Here is a 25,881-nt window from a genome sequence, read left to right as displayed (position 1 = left end):
CCTGAAAACGTAATTTATTTTTCAGTAGGTTGAGGCACATTGCAATACAAAGAATGATCAGGTACTAAGGGGTACCCATGCTGTTTTATTCTAAATAGGCTTTTCACCGTCAGGCATTAACAGTCCTTTCCACTCTCAGTACAAAGCTAACGTTTTCCAGTAATTCCCTGTGGCAAGGGTAGTTTCATAAAAAAAAATAGACTCTTGGCAAAGATGAAGTAGGGGTCCTAAAAAAACAGCATTCCATCTCCCTGTACCCCTGACATCTTGGTACTTGGGGCCCTGGAGACAGTGGGGCTTGAGCAATTGCCAAGTTTACCCCCTCTAAACCAACATTGGGCAAATATCCCACATTCTAGATTTCTGAAAACGTTTGACTGCAAAAAATAACGTCTTAGAAGAATTTATCTCCAGTTACGTCTTAGCCATACAAAGACCCAAATCTTTCTGAAGGCTGTTTAAATTCGTTCCAGTCCTTTGTTGGGGATTTCTTTGTTGGATTCTAATTTATGTACTTACTGTACTTTTTAGTACGGGTTTATGATATCAAGATGATGATGATTTATGATAGCAAGAATACTATCCTAGGAATTTCAAAGAGATTGCACGTGGCCTGTGCAGCCACACCAGCACCTGCCCTATAGAAGTGGACACAGAATAGAAATCATTATACTGTATGGAAACTATCTTGTGTTCACGTTCTTGCTGGCCTACCACACAGTTTCATGGTGTCATCATTCAATGTGAATGTAACCACAGCATGTTTTAATGTTTTAACAATCCATTTAATACAAGTGTGTAAGCATCTTAGGAAAACCAGACTCAAAAGGAACCAGACACATCTTACAAAAAATGCGTTTGTTAACTATATAGAAGTAAAAAAGCAAAGGGCAGGATTTGTAGAATCAGTTTCTCACTGTTCAAATATTACTGTTCTTTTGTTCTGGAAAACATAAACACCTATAAACACATATTTAATAAGCCCCATAATAACCTTAAAACCCAAAAGCTTCTTTGTCCCCATTTGAAGCGTTGGTTGGCTGCACTATTATTAAAACAAACAGGTAAATAATTTCCTGAAATAGATTTGTTTTTGCCAAAAGATTTGAAACTTTTGCATATAGGAGGTATATTTATAGCCTAGCTCAGCAAAGCAGATCCCTATGTCACCTTTAGGCTACTAACCTGCTGATTGTGTGATGAATCCCCATTATTCTTTTTGTCCTCTGTGTGAGTAAAGAACTGACTCAAAAATCTGTAATGGTAAACCAGAAAATAAAATGTCATGTCTAGTAGAGATTGATGGTCAATGGTTGACCAATAGCATCATATTGGTTGGCCCAAATTGCAAATACCTAGGTAGGTAAAACAGCATACCTATATGTATTTCACAATTTATCTGCAGTTTCACTTTAAACGGGATGACCTCTCACGATTCACAAATGTATGTGCCAAAGACATGATAGCATTATGCAGTTGTTGCACACTTGTTGGCTGCACATCTATGATGCAAATATATATAAGTAAGTAGATTGCAGCCATAAAGTGACATGATCAGCAGCAATGATCAGTCGGTAATAAGCACTGGTGCTTAAAAAGTATCATCCACACTATTACACCACCACCATCACTAGACTGAACCATTGATACAAGAAAAGATGAGTCCATGCTTTCATTCCCTTAATGCCAAATTCTGACCCCACCATCTAAATGTTGCAGCAGAAATTAACACTCTTCAGACCAGGAAACTTTTCTAAATTTTGTTACATTTTGGTGAGTCCATGCAAATTGTATTCCCAGGTGTCTGTTCATAGGTGACAGGAGGGGCATTTGAATGGTCTCCTACTGCTGTGGCCCTTCTGCTTCAAGGCTCAACATGTTGTGAATTCAGACATGCTCTTCTGCATAGCTTTGTTTTAACAAGTGGTCATCTGATAAGATAAAGAACAAAACGGTTTCCTACAAATTATTTACAATGTATACATGCCACATCCCTAAATCTCGAATATTGTGACATTTTTAATATCAGAACTCTTTTATTTTTTAAAATGAAATGTTGGAACTTGCAGCGTGCCTTGACGGAACAGGCACTACGAACTGCAGAGGAGAAGCTCACTAGTATACCATCGCTGGGTCTCCTGCAGGAGGTGACCTCCCTCTGCTCCAAATTGAGGGCCCTGGAGCTGAGGATGGTCAGTTGGATGAAGCAGCATACTTGACCACTTTATTACCATAAAGGCAACAAGGCAGATATGCTTTTGGCATGCAAATTGAGAGACGTACAAATTAATTCCTCTCCCATGGCCATCAAAGATGAGAAGGGGATAATGTCATAAGGTATGACCGTCTCAAATAGCTTCCCGGTTTGAACAAAATATACTCTACCATCTACCAAATTTACGCTACCATCTGGTGGATCTGTTCAAAGACTTTATGAAAGGTAAAACAATCCCACCTTCCATGTCATGCTCCCATATTACAGTAATACCCAAACTGTGCAAAGATCTGATGGATTGTACTAATTATAGACCCATAGCATTAGTGCACTGGGATCTAAAAATTTTAAAAAGATATTGGCGAACAGGCTTTCTAAATTTTTTCCGTTTCTTGTACACGGGGACCAGACTGGCTTTATCCCATACCGTGATGCGAGTGATAATACTGGAGGAGTAATTAATGTTATAGACATCCTCAACAAATGCAAAAATCCTTTCCTAGTTTTTAGCTTAGGCGCAGAAAAGGCGTTTGATCATCTTAGTTGGCTATTCATGTTCTCCATACTTTCTAAATTGGGATTCTCAGGACCCTTTGTTGGAGTAATTTGGTCCCTCTATAGTGGCCCCACGGCCTCTGTCAAGTTGCGTCATGCCTCCTCTACACTGTTTCCCATTAAAAATGGGACACAACAGAGTTGTCCCCTGTCCCCCTTGTTCTTTGCTCTGAGTATTGAGCCTCTAGCGGAGAAAAAAATATTTAATCCAAATATCCAGGGTGTCTTAGTGAAAGGATCCTCCTATAAAAATTCATTATATGCAGATGATGTACTCCTCACATTAACACAGCCTAATACTACCCTCCAGAACTTGTGGACTGAACTTAATGCTTTTGGTGCAGTCTCGGGTTATAAGGTGAATTCCTCAAAGACAGAGGCTTTGCCTTTATATATACCGACTTTACAACTTTCAGCGCTGCAGGACAGGTACCCTTTTATCTGGCGGGAGCATTCTATAGGTTATTTGGGCACTCAGATTATGGCCACTTATAACAAACTGTATGCATGTAATTTTTCTCCGCTGTTCAAGGAGCTTTATATTTATCTGAATAAATGGAAGGTGCACCCATTGTCGCTTCTGGGATGAACTGCGTTCCTGAAAATGATGCTTTTGCCTAAGCTCCTATATTTATTTGAGTCTCTCCCTGTACAAGTTCCTGTCCCGACCCTGAAAAAACTGCAGGCTGGCTTTTTAAATTTTATTTGGGCACATAAACGACATAGATTGTCCAGATCAGTAGTTTGCACACCCAGGGAGTTTGGGGGCCCTAGACCTGGTTAAGTATTATGTGGCAACTCATCTTTGCTATCTGCCCTCATGGACTATGTTAGTTTCACCTAGTATATGTCGGAAGTTGGAGGAAACTTGGATTGCCCCACTTCATCCTAATGTGATGTTATGGAGTTCCTCCATGTTATTAACAGATAAAGATCTGCTTTCTCCGATGCTGTTAATGCGGAACCTATGGAGGGCATTTAGGACTAAATATGGTCTCTTCTCCCAAGCCTCAGTGTTCAAGTTCATATTACACACTCCCCTAATACCCGAAAGTTTATTCAGAGGTATGTGGCAACCATGGAGAGAAAAGGGACTATTCCACCCTCAGAATATTTTACATCCTGTGGAGAAGAGATTACTCTCCTTTCCAGAACTCCAGGCTACATTTGACCTCCTGCAAGCTTCTTATTTGCATATTTGCAGATTAGACATTATGTCCTCTCTTTTAAACAGACACCCAGATTTACAGAAGTCACTTCTTTTGAGAGAATATGTGCTGACGGTCCCTATTCCAAGGGTCCCATTTCCTCCATCTTAACTTCCCCCTGGGATGGCCCTTCATGGGTCTCCCCAAATTTATCTGCAAACTGACTACGCATATTTTGGTGGCAGCTCACACTCTGATTTCGACCAAGTGGAAATGCACTTTGCCTCCTTCTATGGAGGACTTACATACTCACATTTAGGAAGTCCGATACTTGTGAGTATCTCACTGCTCTCCTCAAAAATAGTGTTGATAAATTTGAAGGGGTCTGGGAAACCTGGGATGCCTATTATTCTCGAATACAGGTTTAGAATGTCAGTTTGAATACTTGATTCTGTGGGTCACTCACTTATCATTGCCCCACCAACCTCTTCCCTTCCTTTCCTTCCCTCCCAGTTCCTTTCACTTCCTTTCCTTCCCTCAAAGTTACCCAGTTGTCATTATTAAAGTTTCCTTTTTCTTTGTTGTTTTTGTCTTATAAATATTGGATTTTTGCTTATCACCAATGATACCGTATGGGATTGTGTTTATTATTCTGAAGTTATGCTACCATTGTTCATGTATGTAACTTATGTGGTTTTCCTTTGATGTATCATAAGTGTACATGTCAAAGTAAATGCTTTTGTGTCAAAATCATTCACATAAACGTTGTAAACTTTACAGTCTATTTAAAGTATAGATATATACATTTTTGTATCACACATTTTGTATCTTTGTATTAAAAATCATTGAGCGAAAGAACTAAGGGGTTCTGTAAGATGTCCATGGGTTCCAGGTTTGATCAAAAGCATCCAACATATCATTCAACATACTGGTAAGTATGTACATATTGGGATGTATTATTATTCAGTTGAGTTCAGAGATGATCACTTCACATAGAATGGTGGGGGATTATCATAATTTTTTTTTATTACACGGTATTTTTTTTAGCGCCAGTATACTACGGAGTGCTTTACAAAGTCCATAGTCATATCACTACCTGTCCCTCAAAGGGGCTCACAATCTAATGCCCTACCTCAGTCATGTGTCATTACCACAGTCTAAGGTCAATTGTAGGGGGAAGCCAATTAACCTAACTGAATGTTTTATTTTGCATGCCTTAGCTATATCGACACACACCGCTGATAAAATATATCTGTAAATCTTCTTGATTAGTTTGGGCATTGGCAGATCTACTTTATTGAATAAAGTACACTCTGGGGTCAAGACTGCGGACATAAAATCAAATACCTTGGATCTCCGTACAACTGGACAAGACCACCAAATATGCTCCACTGTGCCCCTCTGAGGACATCCACAGAAGTAGAGTGGAGAAGATGTAGGGTGATAGCAAGATATACTATACAGGACTAGGAACCATCTTAGAATTGTTTTGTAGTTTGACTACACCTTGGCCATGTTAAGTGAAATCTTAGAAAGACTCCATGTCATCGTAACCCATTCATCCAATTCCCCAAATCTTTCCAAATCAGTTTGCCACAACCTCAAATAGAAATAGTTTAGTAGCAGAGGTAGACAGAACAGGGTAGTGAAATTTAACCCCTGGTGGACTTGAGCAAGCTCTCAAAAGGGGTGGAATTAAAGGAGTTTGGAATTTACAAAGGAGTGGAGCTGATCTGATCATATCTAAAATTTCGGTTACAGGTAAATCTGTAAGTGTTCCAGGCGTGTGGGCTGAACAAATATTTGGTTTGACCTTCAACCTGTCCTAGACTGAGAGTGAGTAAAAGAGTGATCGGCAGTGAATTTTTGGTCACAGATGGGGTGGGACCCACATAATTGTTTCTATGGAGGCAGTAGGACAGGAGAGAACCTCGATCACTACCCATTGGGAATGATCTGATTGTAGTATGCTCTGAGAAAGTTGCGCTACTTGCACTGCTGTTGATAATATTAAAACTAGGGAACCCCAGACCTCCCCCTGAGTTAGGGGCAAACACAGTTGCTTTTTGATTTATTTCTAATTCTAGTCTAATTCTTTTCATATGAATTTAGTCTGTAAAGTCTGCAAGTTATACAGAAATAAACATTTCTGTGTCTTTTATTTTGTAAAGATTCCTTAACATTTCACATATTTTTTGACCAGCATTTAAATGGAATAGGGTTAAAAAAAAGCAAGCTATGACACAAGAAATGGCCTTAATGGTTTTTAACTGCCTAAAAACATCCTAATTACTGCTTAGTAAGTTACTTACTATTTTATTCAGTGGAAGTGTCTTTTGTGAGCTGGAAAGGCAATAAGTGATTGATAATAACAGGAGTGTCTCTGTAACAGCTGAAAAATAAAAGGCTCCTCAACTGCCTACATATATAAACTTCCCATTTGATTTATATAAACACCACAATATGTATTTACATTAGTCAGTTATGGATGCTAAGCCTTAACCTTATCAGAAACTTATTTACTGTTGACACAAACTGGACACAACTGACTACCATGTGATTGGGCATGATTGTTGGATAATTAAGTCCTAAATCCTGCATTGTGATATAACATAGCTGCTCAAAACCACTAATCATTAGCAAAGGACAACTGCAAACTGTTAAGCTGCGTACACACTGCCAATTTTTGTCGTTGGAAAGGATCTTTCATGATCCTTTCCAACGACAAGGGAGTGCACGATGCATGAACGGTGCTGTACATACAGCACCGTTCATGCTCTATGGAGAGGGGAGGGGGAGAGCGACGAGCGGCACCCTGCTGCGCGCTCTCCCCTTCACTTTCATTACGATCGGCTGTCGTCCATCGTCCGTGGATCCGGCAGGTCGGTCGTCCGGATGATGGACGACACCGACTGTACACACGGCAGATTTTTGCCCGATAATTGGCCGATGCCGATTATCGGGCGATAAAAATCTGACGTGTGTACGTAGCTTTAGGCAATAGGTTGGACAATACAAACATTTTTCATTACTCAATACAGCCATTCAGCACATGAAACCCAACCTCAACTGCTTCCTAAAACAGTGTTTTTTGTTTTTTTCTTTGGGGAGGGGGGTCACATATACACCACTATATGTGAAGGCATTGCAGTTCTACCCAGTCAAAATCTCCAAACTATACGAGTTCCTAACCTCAGACATATATTTAGCAATTAATATATTGAGACTAGGCTTAACTTGGTAGTCCGTTAGTAAAGGTACACTTAGAAATTTTAATTAGGTACAATGGAAAATAGTATTAGTATGTGCCATGAGAACATGACACACAATGTTAAATTCATCAGCCTGAAGCTTGGGCACAATACATGATGGATGTAATAAATTTTTTGTAACAAATTGCGTGGATGTGGTGTTTTTTACATATAGCATAAGCCAAAAAACTTTTGTTTTTTTAACTAACTCTGATACATTGTAGTGTGCTGTTTTTCATTTCAGCATGATCCTTCTTCACCCAGCACACATAAACTCAGTGCATTGGTGTGAAGTGTATGTATTGGTAACAATGGTCTTCAATCTATAAGTGTTGGATCTGCGTAGAGTAATGCAGCCTAACAAATGTGGTATAATTGGGCTCTTCTATCCTAGTAGGTGGAAGCATCAGTCTAGATAAAAGATAATAATGTATTGTAACATTAAACTTAGGTGCAAGGGAACATAACTTTATATTACCAAACTCATGTATTATAACACTGGGGGACAATGTTGAACAAATTTTATGTTGACTTCAATTTTTAAGCTTATGTACACTAAAATAGGTATACTGATTCTGAAAATGCAGTTAGTTTTCTTCTATCACATCAGGTTTTTTTTTTAATTAATGCGATTACTGTAACGTGGATTTGTATAGGGTATTCATTTACACGCAAGACAGTGTGATCAGAGGTTGTGAGCTGCTCTATGTAGTGAATATTTTTCTTCTTACATACATATTTTCTTTTCTTTCAGATCATGTCTGGCTCTGCTGTTTTTAGTCATAAGTGCTAAACAACCCTGATTCATTTTGGTATATCTGTGACAGTTGCACCATTCCCAGTCAAAGGGCGAACATCAGCACATTTGTAGAGCAAGCCTATTTGGCATATTTCAAAGTTAAACTTGGTGATCAAGATAAGTCTTGGGCCCCTCATAAGGTGTGCAAACAGTGTGTCGAGGGTTTACAGACGTGGACAAGGGGAACACGTGATAAGATGCCATTTGGTAAACCTATGGTTTGGCGAGGGCCAGGAGATCATTTCAGTGAGTGTTACTTTTGTATAGTGAAAACTTCAGGATATAACAAGAAAAATAAATGTAACATAGAGTGTCCCCTCTATGAGAAATTGTCTAGAAACTCCTGGAGAGCTACTAAATGCTTGGTTGCAATATGAGCATCAAGGTGCATTTTCTGCATAGCCATCTTTCTAACTTCCCGGAAAACCTTGGTTCAGTCAGTGATGAGCAAGGTGAATGATTCCAACATGATTTGAAGGTCATAGAAGGATGGTATCAGGGTGGATGGGATGTACATATGATGGCTGACTGTTGTTGGAGCATCCGGCGGGATTGTCCTAACACTGAACACTCCAGGAAAAGCTATAAGTGTAAATTTTTACCTTAACTGCTTACCAGATTAATTTTCAAATGTTTTACTAAAACGTCATAGAGTAACATTAAATCCTTTGTATGAACAAAACAAATTTAAATAAACAGTACATTCAAGTTATTTCATTATTTTTTCATTGTATGTAAAATTTGTATGTTTTTTTTCACAAAAATGGAGGGTACCCTGTATCGTAAAATCTGGATGTGATAGCAAAAAACTGGGGTCATCTCTGGATTCACCACCCAAAAATTAGTAAAAAATAAGTGTAAGATCTAACTCAACAAAAAATGCGTTCCGCAGTGTAATTCTTCTTAGCCATAGGTGTCTTTACCAGAACTGCCTAAAGCTGTGTTTTAGATGGATCACCGTATACTTGTACATACAGCACTAAAGATTAATACCCTATTTAGTATTTTCTCAGCTGTCTGTATCTCATTGGGAAGTTTTCCTTTCATTACCTGTATCACAGACACAATAGGAAGTGAGAAGAAACATCTTCATAGGAATGGGGATTCCTCTCTTACATTGTTGGCTTTGGAATAGTTGTGCTCATTGGAAGATTTACTTTCACTTTTAGTCCTAGTGAACAATATTTGGAATTACCCATCACTTTTTGTCCCGTGACTTGAACAAATATAGAGGGTGAAATTTTCTTAGGGAGAAACAAACAATATTTAAAAACTTTATAAATAAACAAGTATTGTATTCCTTCCCTACCTAATGCCTAAAAACAAGCTTTGAAATTACATGAATATATTAAACCTACATTAAATTTTATTGGTGGGTCAACAAATATTTCAATTTAGTACGCTGGGTGTTTTATTCTTAAGACCTATTCTGTTTAGTGTCTGCCTTGAAAACGACAACAAATATAGAATGTCATTTTCCTATAAGCCTCATTAAATGCTAACGCTTCTGACACATTAGGCCCAGCATTGTGCCACCAGCAAAGCACATTGAGCACACTGTATATAAAATATATAACAATATGTAATATATAACAATATATATATATATATATATATATATATATATATGAATGTTTATATTCATTTTATAATATTTAGTGTTGCAGTTAGTAGTTTTATTATATACTTTTGTTTTTCCAATATTATAATGGTTTTTAGCTATGGATATTCTACCATGCTGTTGCAATCCGTTTTGGCTGAATGGTATGGATTGCTCAACAGTGTAATCTGTTGTTGATTTCATTATCTCTTCAAGATACATGACTACATTTCTTTACCAGAAGTGAGATAGTTCTGCCACACCTATAGACATGGTATTCTGGGGGAAGTTTTTACCGTAAAATGTTACAAGTACTCTGGATATTAGTGTCCTTGTCTTCCCACTTGTTTATTCCAAATCCTCCCACACAGAATATCTTAGTGTTTTCAGCATGGGGTCTTGGAACATCAGGTTATCTATCAGAACCTTGAATAAATTTACTCAGTGACTTGAGCAATAGTGACCTGGACAGTGACACCAGGCCGGTGCATAGGTCTTATTAGCTCTGTAAATAAAGCACTGTCTAATGATTGATTGTACACTAGTGGTCAGGTTTAAAAAGCACATCTAGTAGTAATTGTCTCACTATAGTCTTCACTCAGCCAAAGACAAAAAGATGCTGAGAGCAACACTGATAACCTTGTTGCTCTGCCTCGTGAGCACCGCATGGGTATGATACATTCCATTATTTATTATCTACTAAAAATGATTTCCTTTGTCTGTAAGTTTCTTTAGTGTACCTTTAATTGCTGTTTTACAAATGTATATATATATATATATATATATATATATATATATGAACAAAAACCTTTATTAGTTTACCTGTACTGAACAAAAAACTGGATATAGCTTCAGTGATCTCATTCCGATATTGGTGGCTGCCTGGCTTTTTAAGCCCTAAATACTAATAAAACATAGACCTGGAACAAAAGTGTAGGTTTGCACTAAAGTCTAAATACACCTGCATATTTGTTCTTGGTTACTTACAAAGCATTGAAGTAAGGGGATTGGAATGGCAGCAAATATGCACTTACATATTTTAGTCATCATAGGTATCTTTTACAAGAAGGTAATTGACGTTTTTGAATTTCAAATCTTTTTTGCTTCCCATACAGAAAAATTATACATAGGCATTTGTATATACATAGTAACTGTATATTTAGGCATTAGGCATTGATCAAAGCAGAAGGTTTGGGGTTAAGGTGTCCATTAGTAAAACGCATGCTAAATTATTTTCTTGTTTTATACTATCATATACTATGATTTATATAAACATATATGGGTCTTTTTTATAAAGCAGGTAATCTGACATCCTTCAACATTTTTTGGTATGGAATTATTTTTTGCCACATGGACCTGGAATTCCACCAGAGAATGTTGCTGAATGTCAGATTCACTATATTATAATAAACAGACCTCATTGAACCTACAAGACACCTTTTATTGCTCTGTGTGTAAATGAGTGGATCTTACCTTCAGTACCTTGTCTTAATAAATGTGGGGAAAGCAATTGTTCAGTTTTGATCCAGGGTCTGCTTGTGTGGTTCTGTGCACAAGAATGAGACAAGTAACTGAAGGGACGCCATGTAAAGTGCCACACTTTACAACTTTTCATAGTTGTTTTATTGGACAAGAATGTCACTGACTTGGTCTCATCCATTACAATCTCTTTATAGTCTCCTTAATATATACCAACAATTTTATAGTGCTTCCTAAAATCCATTTTAATGACATTCAACCAGGCTCAACTATGTGTTAGTAAATGTAAGGAGGTCGTACATTCAGGTTGTAAAGCGTGGGGCCAGCCAAATAAAGGAACATTGTGCATGGATCTGATCATCTGCAGTGACCCCCAATCTTTGTAGCAGTATTAAATGCCTATTTTATACGTGGGGCAACATTTAGAGTTGCATTGCCCAACATTTGTATAACTGTAATTTGAATTACAATTACGGTATTTCATATCAGTGGATATGATTCATCCTCAAAACTCAAGGTCAGTCCTTCTACAAGCCTAATACCCAGAAATTGGTCCTGTAAATGGACAGACCCTGACTTTTTTTTGATAATAAAAATCTGGGGTGGATTTGATTGCAATGTTTGAATTACAACCTCAGGAAAAATAATATAATGGGACTGTGTGTTGGCACATTTGTAATTGTATCAATATCATTTATTTTTTTGGACTAAAAATATTAAAAGTCAAACTATGAATTATAATTTATCATAACATATCTGCATGTTTCTCCATTGCCTATATATAAATGTTATGTTACAAGCGTTACAATGTCTTAATAACATATAGCCTGGAAAATTGGTTGATGCATCTATTATGGCATTGTAATTTTAGTATTTGTCACATAGAATGAAAAAATGTGCAATATATTTTATGATTTATTATATTTCAATTTAAAAAAAAATGTATTAATACAATTACAAATATGTCACGCTCTGTTACACAGAATCTCATTTTCTGTATCTTCCATCAGGAATATCATATTTTTTATCTGCTCTGGTGACCATTGGCACTAAGGTAAAAGTAAACAAGTTGGGGGCAAATTTTCCAAATAACACCTCCTGCAGTGACAGCAAGACACAGGCAGTATATATTAACTGATAGAGGTTTAGTCTATGGTACTCGATCCAAATGCTGTTGGGTTCATATAAGAATCTAAATTATATTGAACTATATGATAAACAAATATGGCTGCCATATCTACAGACTGATAAGATGCACAAGGTTATATTTGATTTAAAGCTTGGATGCACTTACTGTAATAGTAATCAAAGTAGCTTGAAGTGTGTTTAATGATCTTCTTCATGTTTCAATAAATAGACAGCAGAGGAATTTGAAGATATCGGTGCTACTGGCCGTGGCCCCAGAATTTCTGAGCAAAAAGGTGATCCTGGATGTAAGCAAGAGAAAAACTGGCAAGTGTGCTCTGATGACGACTGGGTAAGTAAGCATTGTTATAATGGCAGAGACTTTTTCTTAGCTATTTATTATATGTGCACCTCATAATCTTCACAATATACTCTGTAAGGTCTTTTTATATTTCACACAACTGCTTACCTCTTTTTCACATTTTCCAGCGGAATCAATTAAAAAATGTATAAATCTGTGTGATCATTGTGAGAATCGTGTGTGAAAACATTTATAAATAAATCCCTATCTAATTTTATCAGTTTAGAAAACATAGCGCCTAGTTTACATTTAAACTGAACCCCTGCCTTACTTTTCATTTTGCATTTATGTATAGTATGCCCTTGTGTTGTAATTGTCCCATTTTCAGCAAATCTCATTTCTTGTCTGCTGAACAATTAAGATCATGCAGCTCACTCCTCATCTATGTCGTCCTGCCTTACCCTTTCAGCTACTTGCTGTCTGTCATATCAGTCATTTAATATCAGTTTCATGTGTGGCATACATGCAAAAAGAGTCTCCCCTGCAATGCCCATGTGCTGATACAGTGTGTGAGAGGCACAGCTGTCATGACCAGGGTAGCTCGGACCTTCTAGCCCATCCCTTATAAACACCATTGTCATAACTACCACCTACTACCAAACCTCCTCCTACCCCACGTTGCATACTAGCCCAGCCCCCTCTAGCAACACTACCTTTTTCTTAACCCCTTACAAGCTCTGGGCTAGGCCTAGCACCCGGTCATGTAGGCCCTGCGCCTAATTCTTACGGCTACGGGCCTCTCTTTATGTTTATTTCACACAGACTTCTGCTGAAAGTACATTCAGTGGAGTCACAAAGCAGTTCAGTAAGTGAAGGTACTACAGGGCTTTACAATACAAGGAAACTGAGGTTGTGAGTTATTGTGCTGTCAGCAGAGGAGGTGAACTGATAATAAAGGTAAAAAAAACTGTTAGGAACATGAGCTGAGCATCACACAGGAGAGAGTTTTGTACTTATTTCACTAAAAAGGAGAGATACAGGGTTGCCTGAACACTATAATATGCAGCTTTAAGCACTTCACATTCAGCTATTATAGTTTCCGTATTTTAGTATTGTTTTACATTTAACAGAATTTAAGAGGTTATGTCCCATAGAGAGACTGGCTGTGGTCTTTGTTCATATTAAAATCCAAAATATTCAACCATGGTAGCCCCCAGAAAATGAATGGGAATCCCATGGGATCACTCAGTCCAGAATCAGGTCTGAACCTGCCTTTAGTTTCTATTTCAAATGCTTATTTCCCCTTATTTTATGTGAAAAAAAACACTATTTAATTATACAGCTCCCTGACTACTACTTTGCTGTATTATTCAATAGAAAACCCTTTGTCATGTGCTAAATGCTTATATTTATATTTTCAGTTGTTGTAATATTATTTAATATTGCAGGGTCCCAAATGTCCTTCTGGATGCAGGGTACAGGGATTAGCTACACAAACTGACAAAGAATTTAGCAAGAGAATCGATGCCATTAAACTGAAACTAAAGGATGGAGAAAGCAACTTTAAAAGCATTGACATCAGAACCAAAGAAACTTATGAGTTCATCAAGTCAAATCTGGTGGCAGCACAACGTACGTATAAATGCTGCAAATTCAGCAGCAACCTTCATATTGAATGTATTGTGTTATGCTTTTCTAGGTGCTGTTTTGTCAATGTATTCTATCTCCTTAATAGTGACTACACTATTAGACAAACTAGATTTTTATCAAACCTTTGGTAACATTTCTTTTTGTTCCTGATGTATAAGTATACGTGCTCCAAATAAACAAACAACAGTGACATTTTATTGTAACTAAAAAAACATATATTGCCAGATATACAATTACTTTTTTTTATATATTTTTATATTTCATTAGTTTTATCGTGTTTTTAAGAAAATGAAGAACAAATACAATACAGTAATAAAGGAAAATAAAAAAATGTAAAAAACACATAGTACAAAAAGATACAAAATACATTTATTTATGGTGTTACAAACTAGTATTTAAATTATAGAGAATATCTAAACAGTAGAGAAAATGTAAAGATAAAATAATAGGAACATGGAAGAGGGAGAAATGAAAATGGGGGAAAAGGAGAAAGAACTTAAAATTTCCATTTAGGGTATAGCAAGGGGAAAACAAACCAGTGTGACATTACATCGGAGACAGATACCTAGCCCAGGGCTCCCAAGTATCATAAGTATGTATAATTTTTTTTAAAAAAACACTTTTTTTAGGACTGAAACACACTTTTCCCATTGGGTGTTCCTTGTGTATTTTTTATTCATTCCTGTGTATTCATATCTCCAGTAACAAGTGACACAACATCCATTATGAAACACAAAGAAATAAAGAAGTATAAATGGGGCCTTGTAATAAGCATTCATTCTTAACTTACTATCTGAGCATTATTCTAGAAAAGTGAATGCTGATAAGCCTGAACGTATTAGCATGTCACTGTACCATATGAAGAGGCATAACTAGAGTCACAGTTGAAACAATACATAGCTTTGGATGTGCCAGGGTCTCAACCTAATTCAAGAAACTTGTTAATTTTTGTATTTCTGTATGTTATTGGTTTTACTGTGTATAACTTTTTAATTGGTAGGACAATTGTGTTAATGGTAGAGTTTATTATTTAGTTTTACATTTGTAATATCATTTCTCATGCTATGTCTCTGATTGAAAGCCTTATAGAAAAACCGTTGCCTTTTTTTGCTGATCCTGATAAATTTTAGTAACAATATATTTTCTGTTTGATACCTTTAGAAACTGATGGTGCATATAACCAGGTGACTGAAAACCTCAGGAGAAAAATTGATGTCTTGAAAATTAAAGTTAACAATCAGATAGACAGAATAAGGCTGCTGCAAAGAAACCTTAGAGATCAGGTGGTGGAAATGAAGCGCCTTGAGGTAAGAGAGCAGCTTTGTTTGGAAATATCACAACCACATTTTTAATGTGCATCATTTAAGACACACTGCACGCTCTAACCACTTTCTCTTTTCCAGGTTGACATTGACATTAAACTGCGCTCTTGCAAAGGATCTTGTGCAAAGAGCGTTGACTACAATGTGGATAATGGGAGCTATGAGAATATCCAAAAACAACTCTTGCAAGCTGAATCTACTGATCTGAGACCAAATGCCAATCCTTTACCTGTGTTAAAGATGAGACCAATTAAAGATGCTCCCTTGGTGGATCCACGATACAAGACACTGGCCCAAAACAAAGTGGAATATCCCATGTTTACTGATATTGAGCAAATTTCATTTGTGTTAGAAGGGAAAAGAAGTAAAGAGGTAAGTGGACAACCAGTGTCCACTTCAGTTGTCACTTCTGGCTCTGGTGGCGTAAAAGATCAAACTTCTAAATTTGTTGTCTATGAGGATAAAACTTTTCAACCAGTAAAAGTATCTGGGGGAGATAAAACAACCACCACAACTGAAGGTCGAGTCATTACATGCACTAAAACCATAACCAAGAAAATAGTTCATGGGCCAGATGGACCCAGGGAAGAGGTTTTTGAAAGAATGAGTGGAAATGAGTGTCAGAAATTAGAAGAGCTGAAAAGAGAAGGAAAGGGTGAGATTGATTCTGATGGCACATACACTGTGCGGGTAACTGGAAGTGGTACAGGTACAGGAGGTATCCAATTACCAAGTTGGGATGATTTTCTAAGTGGCAAAGAGCTCAGTGGCAGTTCAACCACTAAAGTTCTGAGTTCATCCACCAAAACTCAGGGTTCATCCACCAAAACCCAGGGTTCATCCACCAAAACATTTAGCCTAGGAGACGATGAATTTGATGATTTTAGCCATGCAGACCTTGGTGCTCCTGTTTTCTCGCCCATCAAAACACAAAGCTCATCTGGCTCCACCACATATTCCAAGACTGTGGTAAGCAGCAGCAGCAGTGGATCCACGAAGGATGGAACCGAATGGGGTACTAAATTCAAGAGTGGGCCAGTATTTGAAGATCTTGGCCCGATACAAGTTGAAAACAGTGAAGAAGACCGGCCTGATTTTAGTGCTCGAAGTTTTCAATCAAGCAGAAGGATACAAACTTCATCTCGCACTGGAAGTGGTAATTAAAAGTAGTAGTTACAGTGCTGAGGTCCATCGTGATTAAGCCAAAAACACATAATTCAGCTTTCCAAAATACAAAACAATGCCACCAGGATGTTTTTAGACGACATTAAAAAGAGAAAAACTATTATGCAGGCCACATATTTTAATTTATATGAGGCATAGTTTTATAGGGATATCATAGAAAAGATACATTAGCTTATCCAGTGTACCATATTGTTATTGGAAACATAAAAAATACAAAAGTAGTCTGCTTATATATAATACATTTTGTCTTTGAAGACAAACTGAATATACTGATAAAATACAATTACTATAAAAAGTATAAAATTTACAGAGAATCATTTAAGCTACTGAAGATTTCTTACTATACAACAAAATCGATACACATATGCTTTTTATTGGCTTTAGATAAATATTGTCAAACAGAAAATTAGTTTAGAAAAAAAACATAATTTTTTCTATTTTCCATCATTCCAGCAAACTTAGGAATGTGCAATAATATTAGAGATATGAATCCTAGTAAACAAGATCAAACTGCGTTTTTTTTTTAGACTGTGCTGATATCCTCCAGAAACACAGTTCTGGTGGCAAAAGTGGCATTTTCAAAATAAAGCCAGAGGGATCTCAAAAAGAGCTGACAGTGTATTGTGACCAAGACACCCAGATAGGAGGATGGCTTTTGATTCAACAGAGAGAAGATGGAACTGTGAATTTTAACAGGACCTGGCAAGACTTCAAGCATGGATTTGGATCTGTAGATGCAAATGGGAAAGGAGAACTTTGGCTGGGAAATGAGATCATACACATGCTGACCCAGAACGAGACAGTTCTGAGGATTGAGTTAGAGGACTGGTCTGGGAATCAGGTTTATGCGGAATATATTTTCCGCTTAGGATCAGAATCAGAGGGGTATTCTCTTCATGTAAGTAGCTATGAAGGTTCAGCAGGGGATGCACTCACAGAAGGAACTAAAGAAGATGGTGAAAACACTTCTCATGACAAAATGAAGTTTAGCACCTTTGACAGGGACAATGACAAATGGGAAGAGAATTGTGCAGAAATGTATGGAGGGGGGTGGTGGTACAACAACTGCCAAGCTGCCAATCTGAATGGAATTTACTACATTGGAGGCCAATATGATCCCAGAAATAATGTCCCCTATGAGATTGAGAATGGAGTTGTTTGGTTGCCTTTTAAACCAGATGATTACTCTCTGAAAACCGTGAAAATGAAAATACGGCCCATTGACACTGCATAATAATAATTTTTTATATTGTACTGCACTCCCCAAAATATCACTGTATTATGTGTTTTTTATATCTTTGGCTTAATGTATAGAAACTGTAACTGAGAAAACTAAGAATACTAAATAACTTACACTGACTTGTTGTTGTTGTGTTTTTTATTACACTGAGTGTAAGTAGTGCTTAACACAATAAAATAGTCCATTGTACAGCGTAATACTCCTAATACAGTCTATGATAATAGGACAGTACTAAATCATTTTATAACTTAATCACAAATATTTTTACTTGTCAGTGTATAAAATAAACTTTTATTGTCTGATAAGTAACCTTCATTTACTTTGATATACAAATTAATTTGGCATATGAAAAGCACTATATAAAAAGTGATGTTGTTTAAAGCAACCAATCAAATAGCTGGATTCAACTTTACTACAGTTAGACCGCAAGTGTTTATTGGCTGCTATGCAATACTTTACAGAATAATCCTACATATGTGCTGGTATGTGGTATTGTCAGTGAACACCTTTTTTTTCTTTACAAAACATCAACAAATATTATCTGAATTAGTGAAAAGAAGTTAGAAAGTTGGACTGGTGCATACATAACTTTACATTTAGAAATGAGCACATCTTGAAAAGGCAGAAAAGTGACCCAAACTCCTCTTATTGGCAGGTTACCAACTGCCCAAATGGGTGTAGGGTGCAAGGCCTGATTACCAAATTTGAGAAAGAGATTGTCATTCGAATGGAAACAGCAAAACAAACCTGGGTGAAAAGTAACTCCCGACACATTATTACCTTTTCTGAAATAAAACATCTTCATGAAGCTACAGAGAGAGACATGCTTAAAGATCAAGGCAAGTACACTATTCATCTGAATTCACAGAGATGACATATAAAGAGAATCTGTAATGACTGTACAATCTCTGTACAACCTCATTTAGATTTACCAACATAAATTGCAATGACTCCTATGCAATCAAATCATTTTATTTACAATCAGCTAGGTCATCACCCTACACAGTTATTGGTATATCTAAGTCTATGCATCCATTTTCTGTCCCTGGAAACAATTTTTCATGATTGTTTTGGGTGGCAAATGTGTGAATGAGTGCTGTACACACAGAGCCTGTTTTGTTATATATAGAGAGAAAGGGCGAGGAAGAGCAATTGACACCTTGCTGTGCTCTCCTCCATCAGTCGTTCATTGATCCACCAAGACGAATCAATAAATGATTTTAGGGGATTCATGAAAAACTATCCTTGCCTGACACAAACAGTCTTGCTCATCTCAGGCAAGAATAATTTGACCTGTGTAAGCAGCCCTAGGGAAAGTGTTCAGATTAGATTAAAACAAGCCTGTCCATATTTACAATAGTAGAAAATGTCTTTGATCCAATGTTAGGAAAAAAATAAAACCAACATTTATGGATACTGCTTTTGTCCAAAAAATGAAAAGCTCCTTTAGGGAAGATAATAAAAAGTACATGTAAGTCTGCACTAAAACTTCTATGATGACCAACTGTATTCAAAAACTTTCATAAACGTGGTAGCGGAGTGCCTATTTTCATCATTATTACAATTATTTTAGTACAAAAATGTAATGGAAAATAACTAATATGGTACATCACATGTCGTACAATTTATTAACATTTCCCAGAAAAATCTTCATCCTGGCAAGAATTTACTAAGCTTCTAATTTCTTGCTGTGTGCTGACAAAAAAAAGTGCATTTACTGGGCTGAAGTTGCAAGGATCGGTGTCAGAGAGGATTGTCCCTCTTGCTGACCTTGCTGACTGTGGGATGATGTCCTCTCTTCCCATAAAAAAAGCTTAATACAAAAGGCATAAAAGAATAAGACAATAGTAAATATAAGTTAATCAACAAAACTCCACTGTTATGTGTGTACAGCCATGAACACAGACATACTCATTCACTGCAATCTTTTTTTTAGCACCTACTTATACATACAGTTTGAAAGAATGGTAATGAGTATGTCAGGAAAGACACTATGCAGAACAATAAATAACAGTAGCACATATTAACAACCAATGATGCATTGGGCCTGATTTATTAAATCTCTCCAGGAATGATGAGGATGCACTATCATGGGAGATCCTGGGTGATCCATCAAACCTGAAGTGGATGTGGTCCAGGATTAAAACCATTTGCCAACTAATAGCACACAAATTCCATTCTCATTCATTTTCTTCTCCAGTCTTGGAGAACTTTAATAAATCAGGCTCATTATTTCCTGTCCCTTCTGTACTATAATTGGCCTTATGTCCTCTGTCAGCATGGAGGAGGGGGTTCCAATGCTGAAAAACATGGTCCCTTCCCCACCTCCTCCGTCAGCATGGAGGAGGAGGTTCCAATGCTGAAAAACATGGTCCCTTCCCCACCTCCAGTACCACAAAAAGGATGGGGGCAGTTGGTTTACCACCCTTTAGGGATAAATTAGTACAGGGTACAATAATACCTCTTAAACTTTCACATTTGGTTACCAGTGCTCAAAGGCTTTTCCCCCTTTAACTATCTGCCCCTGTCCTTTTTTTGGGTCTGCACCGCCGTGATATATATGCTTCCTGCCGCAACCACCCAGCGTATCATTATTACTTGCATTAGTACTCTCACTAATACTTATGCCAACACAACTTTTCTACACCCTGCCCCACTATTGATTGCTCACCCCTTCCTCTCTTCCTCATTATAACCCCTCTTCTGCCCTTCCAACTACTATGTCACCTTCACCCCCCTTTAACTACCTCCCCTTGTACCACAACCTAAATGTAACCCTTTACCTGCCTGCTTCCTGCCTCCTCACAGCCATATAGGCCTTCCACTAGCCCTCACTCCATTCTCCCATTCCAGGCTTTTCTTAGCTATCAACTTATTTTATGTTCCAGTAGTAATTCCAACATCAATTATAATAACCAGGATTCAATAGGCAGAGATGGGCAAAAGGGGATATATCCCAATCTTAAAAGGAAACATTATCTTCTCTAAAGGTAACCCTTTTACAATGGACTTTGCAATAAACTTGAATAGGGTAATCAAAGCAGAATCCCATAGATTTCAATGCAAGTCAGCTGTATTAGCTTAATTATCAATTCTTTTTATCAATTGATCATAGTTCTTTTTTAACTGAATCAGGCAAATTTGAGTTAAATTTTCCTTGAATGCATTTTTAAGTTAGTGAGTAATAAAAGTTTCCTCTATTTCTTCAGTCTTGACTCTTTACTTTAAAAATTAAAGTGTTCTCCTGAATGTTAAATGAATCAAGTATTATTCATAAATAAGAGCAATATATTTATCGCAATGTCATTATCCCTTCTTATTCCACATTTTGTTCATGTTCTGAAAGAATCATAGCACTGAAATACACAAGTATGTAGATATATGTTCATTAGGTTCATGTCTGCTTCTGTTATTGAATGTGGTGTATAGTGTTCATCAGCTACCAAATAGTGGAGTTGTTCCTAAGAACAAAATCCTGCCAGTAACACACTTCCTGACCAGTGGTCTATTTATAAAGCAGTGAATAAAACATTCACTGAAACATAGATAATTTCCTATGCCCATGTGTTTCGATGGCAGTAGTTGATTCTCCAGCAGTGAAGGTCATGGAAAAGTTTATATAAATGTCAGAATTACTGTTTTCTAAATAAAACTCTTCTTCTAGGAATGATCATTATCTCCATATCTCCATAACATAGAGAGGTAATGTTCTGCTGTCCACAAAAATCACTTGGGAAGTACTGTAGATCTGATAAAAATGTAGCAATGGCAAAGAACACAGGAAGTTTTTAGCTCACAATATTTTTTTATATATGAAACACTTTTAATGGTATATTTAACAAGCCAAAAGCTAGCATTTTAAAATCAATGTACACAATCATATTTAGATGCCCTGAAAACATTTGCTAACATTGGAAATGAGTTAAGGAGGAGACTGATCCCACTTAAACAGAAGGTGAAGGAGCAGGAAATAAAAATCGAACGTTTAGTCGGTGAACTTCAGGATCAGCTTACAGAGATGAAGAGGCTGGAAGTAAGTGTTGTCTTAATTAAAACACATTCACCTTGTTAAGCCTTAGGAGATTACTTACTTTTAGGGAACAGACCTATTTCACATGACACCAGCTGCATTCATTACTGTACACATTTTCACTTATAACACTGTGATGAAAATGATGGTGGTGAAAAGTAATCTCCATTCTAATCAAGTAGACTTCAGATTAGGCTGATTCCTGGAAAGTGAATTTCTGATTGCTTGCTATAGGGTACTGCACTTTGTCATTATCATTTATTATTGGCGCTATAAAAATTATTAATAATATTAAGCAGGATTTATATAGCGCCAGTTTGTTCTAACTGATCTTGATTTTAAAGGAAGGTACTGTATGCAGGTAACAAATGTAAGGATAATATTTTTTCATGTTTTATGTAATGAAAAGGTTACATTTTTGTCCCACTGACACATCAAAATTAGTTTATGAGTAAAAAAGATTGTTTTTGTATATGGGAAATAATCATTTCACCAACAGCTATGTGCAAAATAATATTTACTAGGTGCTATTGACTTAGGGAAGTCATATATGAAGACCGCTAGGCACAAATCAACTACCATGGGCACGTTTTATAGATGCTTGTGCTGCCTTGTTTGATCACTAATCGACATATTGATGATCCCGACTGTTTACTACTGGAGAGGACTCAACAGGGTGCCTCCAGCCTTCCCAGCACACAGAACATCACTGTCTGTACAACACTAGTTTGTACTACTGTTGCTAGAAACAATAAGTATTTTTAAGATACAATAATTAAGAGTGCATTCATAGTTTCAGACTTATTAAAAGAAAGTCAAGGGAATGGCTTATCTTAGCATGGACAGCTGTAACTGAATAGGGTTTTTAGCCCTGTCTGATTGATCATCTAGGTCACATATAGACGTCAGTTAACTCAAATAACAAATGAACAATCAAGTGCTGTAGTTACAGGCTAGCACAGTGGTTGAAAAAAACTAAAGATAACTATTATTTAGCGTTCCTTAAAAATTTGTAAAAGTTTCGTCCTTTTTGCACTTCCACTAAAAAATATCCCATGACCCCGAAGGCCTAAAAGACAGCCACAGCTCATGCTTACCCTGACTGTTCTGACTACAAACTATTTCAAAATATTTTTTTTCAATGTGTGTTTTACAATTTTGTTATAGGTGGATGTTGACATCAAGGTGCGTTCCTGCAAAGGATCATGTAGAGATGTTCATTTGAACATATTAAACCTGGACAACTATGAGACCTGGAACAATCATTTGAATACGGTGAAGAATGTTCATCTAGCTGAAGATAAATACACACGCTACATTAATATGACTTTAGCAAATGTCAATGTTACTAGTTTCCATAATCTGTTTCCTCTAATGCAAGGAAAGGGTTTGAGCCTCTTTGAACATATAGACCAATATATGCTAAAATTAGAGGGTGAAGACAAAGAGAGTGAAAATGCAGAATAGCAAATCACTCTATGTATTCATGCATCTGTAGTTTATTCACACTAGTCTATAACATGTTTGCTTTACAGAAGGGAGGGTGAACAGCATTTACTTATTTTCCACCTACTTCCCCACTAGCCAAATCTAGTGCAAAGCACTGAAGTTCTGTCCAGTCTTTTCTTGCTCCTCCTGCTCCTATATGACTACACTTGGTCCTGTTTATCCATCTAACTAGCTGCACTGAAGGGAGCAAAAAGGAAATGTCAATTGTTCCTCTCTACTCAAAAGTAACAGGTAATTATGGGCTGTGATAGTTGATTTGTGCAGTAAAAGAGCAAGTAATAGAAACGTTCTGATATTGCCTCCTGCAAAGCAAATCTGTATTTTACTGAATATGGACAACGTGCAGGATAACTTTAATGGACATTTTCTTTTAACCTGATATTAAGTTTGTACACTCTGATTCCTGAAGCATTGATGTGAACATTGTTTTCTATATCTCCAATCACCATATACACACACCACAATTTAAAAAAAATGCATTTTGGGGTTTGAAATTAGGGAGACCTCCAGGGCAATTAAACTTCACCTGTGTATCTGGCTTGCTACCACACATCCACCAGAGATAGAACAGAACTTTCTGGGAACATAGCCTTGTCTGAGCAGCAATATTGCTAAAATGGTATTTTTTTGCTGTAAGCACCATTTAGGAGTTTTCAGTGAATCCCTCCACCCTACAAATCATCCCCGAGAGATGTATTGTAGTTTTTCTGTAGAATGTGTTTGGATTCTGACCTCAGCACCTTTCAGCACATACTTGTTCAGGTGTCCCTGGATTTTGTTGAGAACACAACAGAACACAGGACTTTACATCATAGTAGTAGGATCATTCCTAAAATGGCATGGTGGCACTTTTGTCTAAGACGGCACCTGCTAATAGTGGAGTTCTCCAAGCTTTTCATCTTGACTGCTGGCCTTAATCATTGTTTGGCAGATACAGATAAGACCTCATTCATTTCTGTATCTCAGAACATTTTAAAGACATCACTCCTAATGTTCGCAGCATAGGCTTTTTTTTCTGTGCATTCATTAGGGGTAAATGCTTGCTCCTAAGGTCAGCAAGGGTTGGATAAGCTCTTGTCACTAGGACTAGCTAGGTTTGAGACAGATATTTATTAAGTAGTTAAACCCCCTGCCAACTGACCCCTGTGAATAAGATCCTGCTTACCTTAGCAGTACAAACTTTGGAGGAGTTCTAACCCTACCCTAATCTAATCAAATAAAAAACAATGTTCTGGTTGGACTGTGCCTTAAAATTCAGATTACATTTTATGGATGTGCCAGTGCTACAGCAGACCTAAGGTAACACTCTTTTGACACTCTTTTGACTAAGCACCTTCCCGTTTACTTTGACACAAAGCACTACCTTGCAATACCAAACAGAAAAGATCAAGTATAGAAAATAGTGTTCCCACACTCTGTTGGCCTCTGTAATGGATGCCTGGACTTACCTCACATAGTAGATCTAGTTACTCAAACAACCATAATGAACACATTTTCAAAACAGTATTTCTAAGTGAACAATGTATTCAAAGATAATACAGCCTTTATGTAAAAACTGCTGCTTCACAGGTACCAATCAATGCAGGTACTTTGATCAATGAAGATCTCTGTATTACCAGATTTAGAAATTCTGTTTCCAATATGTGATCACTACTATTATCTCTGTTTACAAAGTGATGCTTTCACTCACCTAAGTGATGGTATCCCATGGTGCTTTCTATTTATTATTCACAAATATGCAATAAAAAGATTTGAACTGTAATATATTGTCATGTTTCTTCATTTGTAGAGAGACAAATTAGGGCTAATTCACACCGGCAGTGAGGTTGCAGTGAGTTTACTGCTTTCTTGCGCTAGGAAACATTGCAACTTGAAGCTTTCCCATAGGGAATGAATGGGTGCTGCAGTGTACTAGTACCGCTCACTGCTGCCAGCTGTCACATGTGCAGGAGCAGGGAGTCTTGTAAAAGTGCCCAATGAAGAGGCAGGTGTGAACACTTATTGCCAAGTTTTTAATAAAGAAAAAAAAGAATAAGAAAAATAAGGGAGAATTCACAAATTTCCATTTAACTTACAAACAATTCATTTTAGATAATGTGGTATGTTTTGACAAGTGTGATGGGATGCATGGCAATGCAATAAGAGTGCAGTGGAAACTGCAACTATGCACACATACCTTGTATGTAGAGATACATCAAACAAAATCATCAAAACTGTTCATCATTTTAGACAAAAGTAAATAAAGTGATCTTAGGTAACTAATGCAATCGTGTGTGCTCATGGAACAAACAAAGTAAACAAGCAAAGTAAACAAAGTAAAGGGCAAGTTCTGGTCACTAAATGGAGATGGTTTGTTATTCTGTTCTCTTGGGGTATCATTGTCTACATTGTTATTTACCTAAGAGTTCAATGGACTCTGCGTAGGCTGAATCTGCTGAAAAATGTCCTTGAAACAAGATGGTTGACCTGATG

The 25,881-nt window shown here is 37.0% G+C and overlaps 2 protein-coding genes across 2 annotated transcripts; both read left to right on the top strand.

Annotated features, from left to right (window-relative positions):
* The first annotated feature begins 10,081 nt into the window (after positions 1 to 10,081).
* FGA (fibrinogen alpha chain) lies at positions 10,082 to 17,989 on the top strand. The gene is made up of 6 exons (XM_072405941.1): positions 10,082 to 10,238; positions 12,405 to 12,524; positions 13,922 to 14,105; positions 15,285 to 15,430; positions 15,527 to 16,601; positions 17,158 to 17,989. The coding sequence occupies exons 1-6, from the start codon at positions 10,185 to 10,187 to the stop codon at positions 17,862 to 17,864; spliced, it is 2,286 nt and encodes a 761-aa protein (XP_072262042.1). The 5' UTR covers positions 10,082 to 10,184; the 3' UTR covers positions 17,865 to 17,989.
* A 152-nt stretch (positions 17,990 to 18,141) lies between these two features.
* On the top strand, positions 18,142 to 25,171 carry LOC140326921 (fibrinogen alpha chain-like). Its single transcript, XM_072405940.1, has 3 exons — positions 18,142 to 18,709; positions 21,758 to 21,903; positions 23,068 to 25,171. Exons 1-3 carry the CDS (start codon positions 18,598 to 18,600, stop codon positions 23,365 to 23,367), a joined length of 558 nt encoding a protein of 185 aa, XP_072262041.1. The 5' UTR covers positions 18,142 to 18,597; the 3' UTR covers positions 23,368 to 25,171.
* Positions 25,172 to 25,881: the final 710 nt, after the last annotated feature.

The sequence above is a fragment of the Pyxicephalus adspersus genome, chromosome 3, assembly GCF_032062135.1.
Source record: "Pyxicephalus adspersus chromosome 3, UCB_Pads_2.0, whole genome shotgun sequence".
Taxonomy (NCBI): Eukaryota; Metazoa; Chordata; class Amphibia; order Anura; family Pyxicephalidae; genus Pyxicephalus; species Pyxicephalus adspersus.
This window is presented reverse-complemented; position numbering and strand designations above follow the sequence as displayed.

Coding starts and splice junctions, on each gene's coding strand:
- FGA (XM_072405941.1), top strand. CDS start 10,185: ATGCTGAGAGCAACACTGATAACCTTGTTGCTCTGCCTCGTGAGCACC. Junction 10,239..12,404: donor GCCTCGTGAGCACCGCATGG/GTATGATACATT, acceptor TTCAATAAATAG/ACAGCAGAGGAATTTGAAGA. Junction 12,525..13,921: donor TGTGCTCTGATGACGACTGG/GTAAGTAAGCAT, acceptor TTAATATTGCAG/GGTCCCAAATGTCCTTCTGG.
- LOC140326921 (XM_072405940.1), top strand. CDS start 18,598: ATGGAAACAGCAAAACAAACCTGGGTGAAAAGTAACTCCCGACACATT. Junction 18,710..21,757: donor AGACATGCTTAAAGATCAAG/GCAAGTACACTA, acceptor AATCATATTTAG/ATGCCCTGAAAACATTTGCT. Junction 21,904..23,067: donor CAGAGATGAAGAGGCTGGAA/GTAAGTGTTGTC, acceptor ATTTTGTTATAG/GTGGATGTTGACATCAAGGT.